The sequence below is a fragment of the Ptiloglossa arizonensis genome, chromosome 7 (assembly GCF_051014685.1).
Source record: "Ptiloglossa arizonensis isolate GNS036 chromosome 7, iyPtiAriz1_principal, whole genome shotgun sequence".
Lineage (NCBI taxonomy): Eukaryota > Metazoa > Arthropoda > Insecta > Hymenoptera > Colletidae > Ptiloglossa > Ptiloglossa arizonensis.
In genome coordinates this window covers 7,726,510-7,738,749 of record NC_135054.1, presented here as the reverse complement: position 1 = coordinate 7,738,749, position 12,240 = coordinate 7,726,510, and the positions used below count along the sequence as shown (strand labels likewise).

At 36.7% G+C, this 12,240-nt stretch overlaps 1 protein-coding gene across 2 annotated transcripts in view; it reads left to right on the top strand.

Annotated features, from left to right (window-relative positions):
• The window catches only part of LOC143148974 (uncharacterized), a 260,728-nt gene that overhangs the window by 116,504 nt on the left and 131,984 nt on the right, over window positions 1-12,240 (top strand). For both annotated transcript variants that reach the window (XM_076315848.1, XM_076315846.1), the window contains exon 3: window positions 209-323. In XM_076315848.1, the coding sequence (XP_076171963.1) occupies window positions 209-323 (115 nt within the window). The remainder of the gene's footprint in view (window positions 1-208; window positions 324-12,240) is intronic.

Sequence of the window (12,240 nt, the reverse complement as noted above, 5' to 3'; positions counted from 1 at the left end):
CTGTCACCGATGAGCAAATACCTATGAGGAAAAGTAATAAATGGATCCTCCGAAACACGATTTAATGTGCGCACCTTTCACGCAAGGAAGACGCTTGTTTAATCATCGCGCGATATTCTATACACGAGTATCAAAAGTCTATATAAACTAAATAAACGTGTTATTTTCATCGTATATTGATCGATACTTTTTCTATATTTACTTCCAGCGATTTCTGCGCCGCCTTGCACTTACGTCAGATACAGTAGCTTGGAGGATGTCAGGCCCCAGGAGTTAGGATTCGCCAAGCTGGAATTTACCCCCACCGTGGTCTCGAAAATAAGGTACGAGTTAATCGTCCCGTTTCATGCACCTTTATTAAATTTATTATTAAACCCCTTTACTACGACAATGTATTTTTATCAGCGTTAAATCAACCCTTTCGCTCCTGTAGCTCTATATATACACCCTCTTTGAATAGTAACAGTGCTTACCAGGATCGCATGGCAGAAAACATTTTGCAGGGGAGAACACTTTGTCGATGAAAAACGTTGGAAAATAATTATTTTGATATTAATACCTCGTGTCGAGCATACTAGCACACTTTGTAATGGAAACAGTGTTCTTTATAATTGCACGTTGATTATAACTTTCCGTGAAATTGTGCGGCAGCAGAAAAGTCGTAAAATCATATTTTAAGGAGGACAGATACATTTAGGTATCCGAAAGCAAATATTTGATAATATTACATATAAATGAAGAAGATTGCTCAAGAACTCAATATTTTCATACATAATACAACCAGGTTTGGTACACCAGATTAATTCACATTCCGTTTCTTTCGTCTCTAACTAATTCTTTCCACGTGTATTCACAGATAATCGATTCGTGCATTTCCTCGTTTATAATTTTTCCTTCATTTTGTTTCTCATTTCCGTTCCTCTATACTTTAGTACTCTCGAATATGGTGAACTTCCTTCGATCGAAACGTCGAGAAAATTGTTACCGTGTTACCGGTGAATATTTCCATACCTAACCGAGTAAATCGAACATCGTTTTCACCATTTCGACTGTACTTCGAACAGAAAGAATTAGACGTCTCGTTATTACGAATTTACGGTCGAACGAGTCCCGATGTTTATAGTTACCGCAGAACGCACCGCTCGTGCATAATCCAAACCTGTCCTGCCAAATATCGCGAAACGCGCGGGCGGATGCGCAACGAGCGATAAAAATCAGCGGAATAGCGTGGTTCGTGTACGGTGGTGCTGGCAGAAGTGCAGATAGAAATTAAACGCGAGCAGCAGTTTAACGCGATAATTAATTCGAAATCAGCGGCACGGCTCGCAGATTAACAGACAGCAGTCCCGCTTTTGGTTGTCCCGCTCCAGTTTGTCCGCTCCACGCCAAACCCCCCTCCCCGTTCCCCACGGTCATGTAGTTGCCACAGATAAACGCGAATATTTCATAAGCTCGTAATCCTGAAACAAAACGCCCGCCAAGAACAAAGGAAGCCCGCCTATCCCCGTACCCCATCCACGCTAGCCAGCCCTAGGTTTCCACTTTCCAGCTCATGCCATAGCGACCAACCCTCTCGATTCGTTGGCAACAACCGTCGAGGAACGTTGTCTTCCTCTTCTTCTTCCTACCGCCTTAAGTAAGTCTCGACTAAGTCGTTGGAGCACTTGGTTTATTAAAAGTCACTTTACGTTGCCACCGAAACCAGCTGCCAACTTTGCTCTATCTTTTGTTTGGGCTTGCTAGCTAAATCATGCCCAATGCAGTGGGTTAACGTTTTACTTTGGGGCGAAAGGCGACCTTACCTCGTTGATTCTTTCCTCGCGATGAACACCACGAGAATTTTTAACAGAGCGGGTATTTTTAATTTTTGCAGATATTTCTTTCAATCTACATGTTGATACGTACGATTACCGATAACGAAATGAAAAATATTACGACAGTACAAGCACGATTTTTTGTTACGATTTACTTATGGTGAAACGGTATACGAATGATTTCTTCTTTAAGAATACATCGAGAACATTGAGTAACATATATTTTACGGCGAGTTTTCTTTTTTTGAGAAAATCTATTTTTTATCCTTTCGCAATGAGCTACACGTTGACTAACGAGACGATTCATTGCTCGTTATTTTCATTTGCGTCGATGTCACTTGTGTCAGCACTTGGTTTAGTAAAAGTCACTTTACTGTGACAACGAAACCAACTACCAACTTCAGCTTTTGTTTTTGTGAGTGAAAGGTGACTCTTTTTCCTTGATTATTTCCTTGTGATGTATATGACGAACATGTTGAAACGGAATTTTTTTCGAATGTAATATTTCAGTTCCCTTCAATACATAAAGCAATGACGACAAGTGTGAAATATTGGGTTGTCATCTTGTTTTTTTTTTATAAAAATGAAACCCGATTTTTTAGACTATATAAAAATTTTATTAAATTATATATAGTCCATTTTGGAAAACGAAATGATTTTCCGAACAACCCAATAATTGTACAAAGCGGATGGAAATCTATCAAGAGCAAATGGAATGGAAAGTATGAAATAAAATTTTTTTTATACGAGGTAGTAAAAATTATACCTCGCCGAATCGTTTTCGTTAAAAATCGATTTTTCAACATTCGTGAAGTACAACTTGGCTAATACGTCTGTATATTACTCGCTATTTGCACTTGTAACTAAGTAGAAGTCTTTGAAACAGATAATACTCTATCATCGTTACAGTTTAGAAATAATGACATAAGTGAAAATAATGATCAATGAATCGACTCGTTAGCTAAGATGTACTTTATCGTAGGAGAATAAAAAATTGATTTTTTCGAAAAGGATTGCTGTTATCAGCATTCAATGTTTTCGATCCATTTCTGAACAAAAAATCCTTACACTGTTGTAGCATGAGTAGTAACTATCATAACTTTCGAATTTCTTTGTACTTGTTATTCTAATATTAGTTCAACTTTTGTCTTGTACATATTCTTTAACTTATGTATTTAATGTTAAATTTCTTATAATTATTTTGAATTTTTTAGAACACCGAAATATTACTCTCCAAAACGTATTCTTAAACACCTAGTCAAAACTAGACACTTTTATTTGAATCTCTGGTAATCGAATTACTATTGCAACATTATATTATCCGAAATTAGAATAAGTACATAGAATGTCTTTCCTTCGTCTATTGAAACGTTTCTCTATAATCCACAATACGTATTCGCACAAGATAATTGCAGCAAACTAATCATACTTCCTCTAACATATATTAAGTACTTACGTCTTTAGAGTTCAAGGTGGATTAACATCGTTAAAAAATCTACGACAAGGTTTTCATCTCCGAATGTAGAGACAAAGACGTATAGTTTTATTTCGGTGGAAACTTTGCGAACGAGGGAATCTCCAAATTTCAAACTTTAAACATAAAAATTTCGTTTTCATAGTGGATAGAAGCAGAACGTTCAAAAAAGTTAAGATATCTTTAACTTCGTGCATTCGTTGTAAGTCGATGAAATTTTCCATTCTTTGCTATTGTTTCTCGCGAACGTCTAAAAAATTTTGCAACATACGAACCCGAGTTTTGAACCGGTACAACATTCAATTGCTCGATACAGGTATTTCTGTCTGGAGAAAAACAAATATCTCATGGTTCCAGTAACTTTTCGGTTTACATTTTCGGTATCGTTCTCTGTTGTTTTTTTCCGATCCAAATCCGCCAGTATTTACGGCGGATATTTACTTTGCATACCTGTAAAAAATACCCAACATCACGTGAAAATTCGTGAAAAAAAATTAGAAGCGAAGCTATAGACAGTTTCGATAACGTCCGATCAACGGTAGCCAAGGTTTCGCGTTACAAAACCAGCGAAACGAAGTCTGAATGTTATACACCGTAAAATCATTATCAGAAAACACGATCAACTTGTCGAATAGCGCGGACTTTGTTCCGTGTATCGTTCGATATGAAACGATACCAAACACGATACGGAATCTTTTAAATGTCAAAGTTACTACCCTGTACTGGATAACCAGGATATCCGTGGGTACACTTCAAGGCCTTGCGTGACGTTCGTCGTCGAACGATTAATTAACGAGTCGTGGTCTCTCGAAACGTTTCCGTCGTTTTCCACCATCGGACCGAATCTCATCCGAATCGACGTTATTACACCGCATTAAGGACTCGATTACCGTGACGGTTACAGCCCCATAAAGTGCTGGCAAGCCTCGGCGATGATACATCTTGTAATCTCTTTTCCTCGAGGAATAACGGAGTTCCTCTCACACCCGCGGGCCATAATCTATTTCTCCTGCGCGTTTCTACGGTCCTGTTTCCACCCTCCTGCCACCCTACTCCGCTCCATCACCCCCCTCGCACCCAGTCGCCCCTCCCCTCTTACACACAGTGCCCCACGTTGGTTCATCGAGCTCGCTTCTCGACTTCTTCGCCGTGCAGCGACTTAACCACCGTCTTTATCCTCTCCAGGGAGGTTTATCCTCGCCAAGGTGGAGAACCGGGGTAAATAGCGTCAGGCAAAACAGCGGGCCGAGAAAGCATCGTTGGCATCCGCGAATTTTCTAACCCTCCTCCATCTTGCTCGGAGGTTGGAGGGGTAGGTTCTCGCACTGTTCGCGCGAACCTTGGAACGTCTATCTGTTCCATCCGTCGTGTCGGTGTGAAACGACACGCCAGACAGTCGGTGCGAGGAAAATCGGTATTAAAGGATTAAGGGATTCCCGATCCTTCGTATTTTGCCTTGTAATCCGAACAGGCGCCCTCGACTTCTCCTTTACTTCTCGGGGGTGAACACCGAGAGAAGTTCCCGTGGTTACGTTGGTTTCTTTCCTCCGCGTCTGGGGGATCAAGCACGATTTTCGGACACAAAGATTGGAAATCGCGCTGACCGTTATTTCATCCCCCTCTCAGGAACCGACCAAACCCTCCCCCCAACTGTGACCATTGTGCCGTCTCGAAGGAGGTGACCCGTTCTCTTTCCAGTGTCTGTTTTTTTCTCTACCGCGAAGTTGGAAATTTCTAGGTCGAACGAACACCGGATATTACCGGATCGAACGAACCGAAGATACCTTTCTTCCTCGGGCATTATATTTCTTTTCGAACCGCCACGCCCGCTCGATGGAAATCTGAGCCGATTCAACAGCGCGGAAGCTCTTCGAATCTATTTGGAATTTATGTACGGGACTTTCGTCGTCGGAGGGGGCATCACGTATACCAAGCTTAGCGATCGTGTGTTAACGTCGCTCCTCACGACAATCGGGGACAATGGAAAGATGGGGTTTGCAACGATAGGCGAGAATGGAATTTAAAACTTAGGTAACCCTCGGTTCGAGTTTCTCCTTCGCGTTGGTACGGTTTCGGACGTGTCGAAATCATTTTCGACGAGTTATTTCGATGGAGAAGAGAAACGTATCCGGAAACGATTAATCGAGTGGAAGGAAAGAACGAGGCACGGAGTGGTTCGAGTTCGAATTAAACGTAATATCGAGCAAAAATGAAAATATTTTATTACAGTCGTTTGAAGATTATTTGTGTCTTTTTTCCTTGTAATCATAATTGTGGGGGCAATCTTTGAGTGCATTCAACGATCGAATAGGCTTCGTAGATTTGAAACAAGATTGATAAGGGAAAATTGATTAATTATATGTTACAATTCGTTATGTGTGCAAACTTGTGAACGAATCGTACGATAAGAAAAAATTGGGTAGTATTAATGTAGTTAAAGTGCAGTCTATTGCATTTTCCAAATGTGGAGACTATTTTTTTGTCAGGTGAAATGGAATTTCATCCCAATTAAGGGAAAAGATGGAAACCTATTCGACGAGCTGAACGTAGGGTTTCGATCATTCGACGCAGCAGATGGTTTAATACGTATTGATAGACTATAAAAGAAGAATGTTTTATGGAAGAAGTTTACTCAGTCGTCGAAGAAGTTTTATGACATGGGAATGTAATAAATTTTTCAAGCGAAGTGAGCTATGAAAGGCTAAGTAATGGCTGAGTGGAATTTACATGTTACTGACAAGAATGTAGCATTTAGAGATACTTCGAGCTGCCTTTCAGTACAAAAATAAAAATTTTATTTTGTCATTATTTTCCGTTTTTGTTTCGTCGTTTGCTATTGTAATTTGTTTAATTCTACAGAAGGTAGTAAACCATTTTAGTAGTTTTAGCCTACTTTTAGTAGTTAGACTAAATGAAATTATAAAAATATTACTATCTTTTTTTTTTACAGAGAAATGTAACAAATGTACTAAATTCCTGAGATGAGTGTCGTATTTCAAAACAATTTGGATGCATTCAAAAAAATGTTTTATTTTTAAGTTATAAATGTAAAAGTAGAAACATATATTAATTTAAAAATAGAAAGAATAAAATGTACTAATATTACAGACGTAAATATTAAGGATAATAATACAGCTATGTCATATTACCTCATAGTAAACATTCATTACCCAGTCAATACTGACGTCAAGATAAACAATTTTCCCAATAATAATATTAACCAATGTACAAACAATAACTTGCTAAACACTCAAGTTCGGAAATAAATAATATATTCCCAATAGTGAATATATAATAGTTCGGTTACTAAATTATAGAATACACTTGTATGTTTATAATTTCATAATCGTGTATTCCCTTTTAAAGGTGTACTTTAAACTCCTAGAAAATTATTCCCTTCATAGATTGCTGTATTTCTAATTTTTCAATCGTCGTTTTCCTTGCCGTATTTTTTCAAAATTAATACGTAACAGAGGAATATAAACTTTTCGTATACATTACTTGCAAACTCTATTCGGATGCGTGTTATAAATGATTAAAAAAGCTTGCACGAAGCCCAATTTGATCGAGGAGCTCTTCACCCTCCAGTCGACACTTATTCCAATCGGTTTTCGTTCCTCGAAGGTTTCCCTTCCAGTAATTGACCACCCACGATTTGTTGTCGGAGATTCGTGACATTTTTCTGCTGTCGGTGACATTTTATACAAGAATATTCGATCCTGGCCCGAGTTGTTATTGCAAGCCTCGCTAAGGGTTTGTGTTAGGCTATAAATTACTTTCCCAACGAGACGAAGTCGACCACAGACCCGTCAATAATTCATCGTGGAGCTGCTTCCACCAAAAATCCTTTCACGTACTTGGGAGAGGTCTGTATGTTACACCGGGAGTCGGGAAAAATATTTAATTTACCGAGAAAAACTGACGAAAATATTGTACCAAGATGGAACTTTTTACCGAGAATTCTAAAAACTTCTTGGCAAAGTACGCGCTGAGAATTCTGAAAGATTCGAGACAGTTCATTTTCCACGTTTGTAATTGTAATTTTTTTTCACATCAGTAATGGTGTATTTTTTGGAAAAAGACGTGTTTGAAAATATTTAGATACGAGATATCAAGCATTTGATGATATAATGAATGTTATACAATATATGTAAACGTGAGTTTTAAATATGGTAATATTTCAAACGTAATCTAAAATTATTTATGCACGTAATAATTGAAACAATACAAGAGCTGAACATACTCACCATTGAAAATATTTATTTCATCGATCAAATATTACTTACACCTCGGTTAATATTATTATTGAAAAAATATTATTACTTAATCCTTGACTTCAATGTATTTTCAAATATTCAATGTCTATTATAAAGTAAGATAATAAAACTGTATTACTGTTTTTAAAATTATTACAATTGACTTATTGGTAGAGTAATAAAATTCGTTTACAAAGACCATATTCCAGTTGATTTTGGCTTTGCAATATTTGTGTGCATAAATATCTCTGGACCTTGTCTGGTTGCATAATTATCACACCCAATATTGGTTTACAAAACATTCAGCTGCATTTTACTGTGAGGCAATTGTATAAACGTGTTGCACAACATGATTAATTAGTCAGCGATTCTATCTGCAATGGTTAACGTACAACATAATTCCTTGTTGGTAACATATTGAATATAAAGATACAATAATCTCCTCTAAAAAGTTATTTTTTGAAAATATCTAGAAAGCTAATAATTTTTTTGTCATCATATATTAATAATTTTTCACGTAAAATGGACAGGGGATCTGTGCTACAAACAAGAAATATACATTTCCAATTTAAAAAAGGATGCAATTCTTAATTGCACATACACTGTTGAATTTGAAAACAATTTTAAGCCCTATAGATGTAGTGCTCCTCGAACCATTTATCTTTTTCGATACTCTATAAAACATCTTTATCTTTCGATACTCTAACGCTCCAATATGGCTCGTTTTAGTAGTTTTTCATAAATAACTTTATATTAGTCTAAATGCACTAAGGTGCATTTTTAGACTCTCACCCGTAGACAAATCACGTAGAGAAACTGCGGTTCCTTTACTATTCTGCTACGTGGACTTATATTTTGGCGATTCCGACCACCCACCGGAATAATCTTCTCATTTAATACGTTAACTAAGGAATTTCCCCGTGACAGCAACGTGCCCGCCAAATGTGCGGTAGAGTCATTTCCTTATTGCTGCACCGTCGATAAACCGCTTTCCCAAGTCGACCCTTTTCCCAATTAATTGGCACCTTAACACTTTAACGTTTTTGCGGAAACTTTTATTTATAAAAAATATATGGCGTTATTTTTTAAGGCATGTAATTTAAATACGAATAGTAATGATAATATATTTTTACTACACCATGATTACATACAAAAAGAAAACGAGTATCGAGTAAAGAATTTTATTTCTCGATCTAAGAAATAAAAATAAATATAGGTTACGGTACAAAGGCGAGGTAGAGCTATATACTGTTATTAACCTCACCTCGATACCTTGTGTAAAAACCCAATAGGCGTTTGAAAGCGTAGAAGCTATAAAAACTGTTCATAAAATTGATTGATATATAAAGCTATTCGGTTAAAAATATAAATTATAAGGTAACCTAATGTAGCACCAAAGGAAAGATTTATGAACCAGTCTTGACAGTAAATGTATTAAATAGAATATAGTACCATCAACAAGGGAAATACGGGCAGTGTTATTTTAACTTAGGCGCAAACCTTATCATGGTAAACTAAATTGTCTAATTCAATACGGTACGCAATTCTTTTTGGGAATAATTTTCTTTCACCTATCTATGCATATCATCTAGCTCGCTTAAAGTGATTGAAGATCAGACCTGTCAAAGTTTTCGAGAGAGTTATCAAATTGCGCAACTTTCATCATATCTGGAATCATTTGTCAATAGAGAGACAGGATTACACTAACATCATCGTAATATACAAACACATGTCCGTTGAATGACAGCGTTGAAACACGTCTGATTGGTCCAGAGCGATTCGAGAATTTGTCTGAGATCCTCGCAACAGAAGGACGTAATGCGTGAACGACGATCCGATTTTATCGTCTGACGAGAAACGTTGACAATTTCGAATCGTGTCACCTGTTGCACTGACGCGCGATGCATTTCCTCGACTGCGATATTAAAATGCAAACAGTCAAGACTGCTTAAATGGGCGCACTCGACTCGGATCAACTGGAAAGATATAATCGAACCGCGTGAGATCGAGTGGGAAACTTTTCTCATTTTTTCGTTTTTTTTCAGAGATAACGGATTCACTCTGAATCCACGAGGTTCCGTTTACGTCCCACGGGGATTTTCCTAGAACGCATTTTAGACTAACAGAATCTATGAACACAATTTCTTTCGTGGTAAAATTGAAATGTACATTTTTTCGATAAATATTATAATAATTGAGAGACGTATATTTTTTTTTGACCGTGCTCTAAAATTTTTAGGTCAAGAGTGACCTTTTTGGAAAAATTGTGTAATCTTTCGACTTATGAAATTTTTCCAGTCGACTGATTTCTATATACATCACCGTGGTAAGGTAAACAACTCGTTGATGGTCAGGCGTTTTAGATCACGTCACGAATCGTACGAGACCTTCAAACGTCACTTAGTCCGATGTTTTTATGGCTGTAAATTTTACAACGAAACGTTTACGGACTTGAAACTACGGCAGTGAAGATACGAGAACTTAATGTTCAATGTGCGATTATGGTCCCACAGCCAGGAGGTAAGTAGCCGAAGGACGGTGACCTTTACTTTCACTTCCATGATAATGTAATTGAACGTGCAAGTTCTTTGATTGGTCAAACAACATTAAACTTTGGAAATAAAATATCGAAGAAAATAATAATTTTACATTCTTTTAACTTTCAAATTCAATAGACAAGTATCAAAAGGAAAATTCTGTTTTGTCTGAATAGAATAATGAAATATCTGAAAAACAAAAATATAGAAAGGTTAAATATAATATAAAACGTAAGGGAGGAGAGAGAGAAAACAAAGGATATTAAATACAGAAGTGAACTAATTATTATCTACAAAATTATAGATGGAAAGTCATTAGAGACTAATTCAAAACGAGAGAGTAACTTAAAAATCAGAAATAAAGCAACAACAGTTCGAATTTAAAAATATTATACTTATACAAATATACTATAAACATTAAAAATTGTCTAGAGAACTAGCCTCAATATTGTAAAAATAAATTCAAGTTTCGAAAATAATGTACTGCGATATTTAGAATACCATTAATGGCTGAAACCAAACATAGAGCTACGATCAACGAAAGATGAAAAATGAGCGACGTTTAATTTAGATTATATTCTAGTTAGTGTACTCTTGTACCATATATCCATACAAGTGAGATATTTGCTTCTGTTTAAAGCGTGTTGAAAATTCTAATAAAAAGTCACTTAGTAGTTTCCTTTGCACAGTTGGAGACAGATTAATTAAATTGTAATCGAGGAAAATTTTCATGTAGTGATTCTACATACGAGAATATAAAGTTGGGTTAAAGAAATATACAGTAATATAATTTAGCATGAACGACGACAATGTCGTGTTCTCTTCGTGATTCTCAGCTTGGAATTGAACGGAAAAAATAAAAAAGGAAAATAGCCAAACCGTACAATACTTAAAACTGAACATCGATTGTTTCACCATCGATATTGGCACTCCCCAAATCATTGCTATATTAATTTCAACAGAAATCTAGAAACTGTCCCTAAATCATTGTTGTATTAATTTCAACAGATATCCAAAAACTGTCCCTAAATTATTGTTGTATGATTTTAAATAGAAATCCAGAAACTGTCCCTAAATCATTGTTGTATCAATTTAAATAGAAATCCAGAAACTGTCCCTAAATCATTGTTGTATTAATTTCAACAGATATCCAAAAACTGTCTCCAAGTCATTGTTGTATTCATTTCAACAGAAATCCAGAAACTGTCTCCAAATCATTGTTGTATTAATTTCAACAGAAATCCAGAAACTGTCTCCAAGTCATTGTTGTATTAATTTCAACAGAAATCTAGAAACTGTCCCCAAATCTTTGTTGTATTAATTTCAACAGAAATCCAAAAACTGTCTCCAAATCATTGTTGTATTAATTTAAATAGAAATCAAGAAACTGTTACTAAATCATTGTTGTATTAATTTCAACAGAAATCCAGAAACTGTCCCTAAATTATTGTTGTATGAATTTAAATAGAAATCCAGAAACTGTCCCTAAATCATTGTTGTATCAATTTAAATAGAAATCAAGAAACTGTTACTAAATCATTGTTGTATTAATTTCAACAGATATCCAAAAACTGTCCCTAAATCATTGTTGTATCAATTTAAATAGAAATCCAGAAACTGTCCCTAAATCATTGTTGTATTAATTTCAAGAGAAATCCAGAAACTGTCTACCTTCATCGTATCTTTCCATTGAATTATTTATCAGGATTGAGCATAGACTTAACTCCTCATTTTGACTCTAAACAGTTCATTGGTAAGAGATTTCGTTTCGCCGTTACCGTTTACCCAACCCCATGAATCTTCCCCTAAGCACGAACCGAAGAGATAGCTTCTACCGTGACGCCCCGTGAAATTTCCACTTAGCAACTTTTACCAGCGAACAACGATTCGTCTTTATTATGGGTCTCTCGGTTCGACGAGGCTCGCCGAAGTTTATTGAGCGAAGCCGTACACGCGAGGGATGCTCGCTCTTCATCCATTTTACAAGTCGACCCCGCCGCGACCTACCCCTCTCCCGGAAGATAAGATTTTCTGAAATTTATCGAAGCGAAGCTTGTACGCGCGCGCGCGCGCGCGCGAAACCTCTCATTTTCGCTGGCGCAGTCGAGACCTTATCGGTTCCGAGGAAACTTCGAAGATTCATCGGCCGGAGGCGGCCG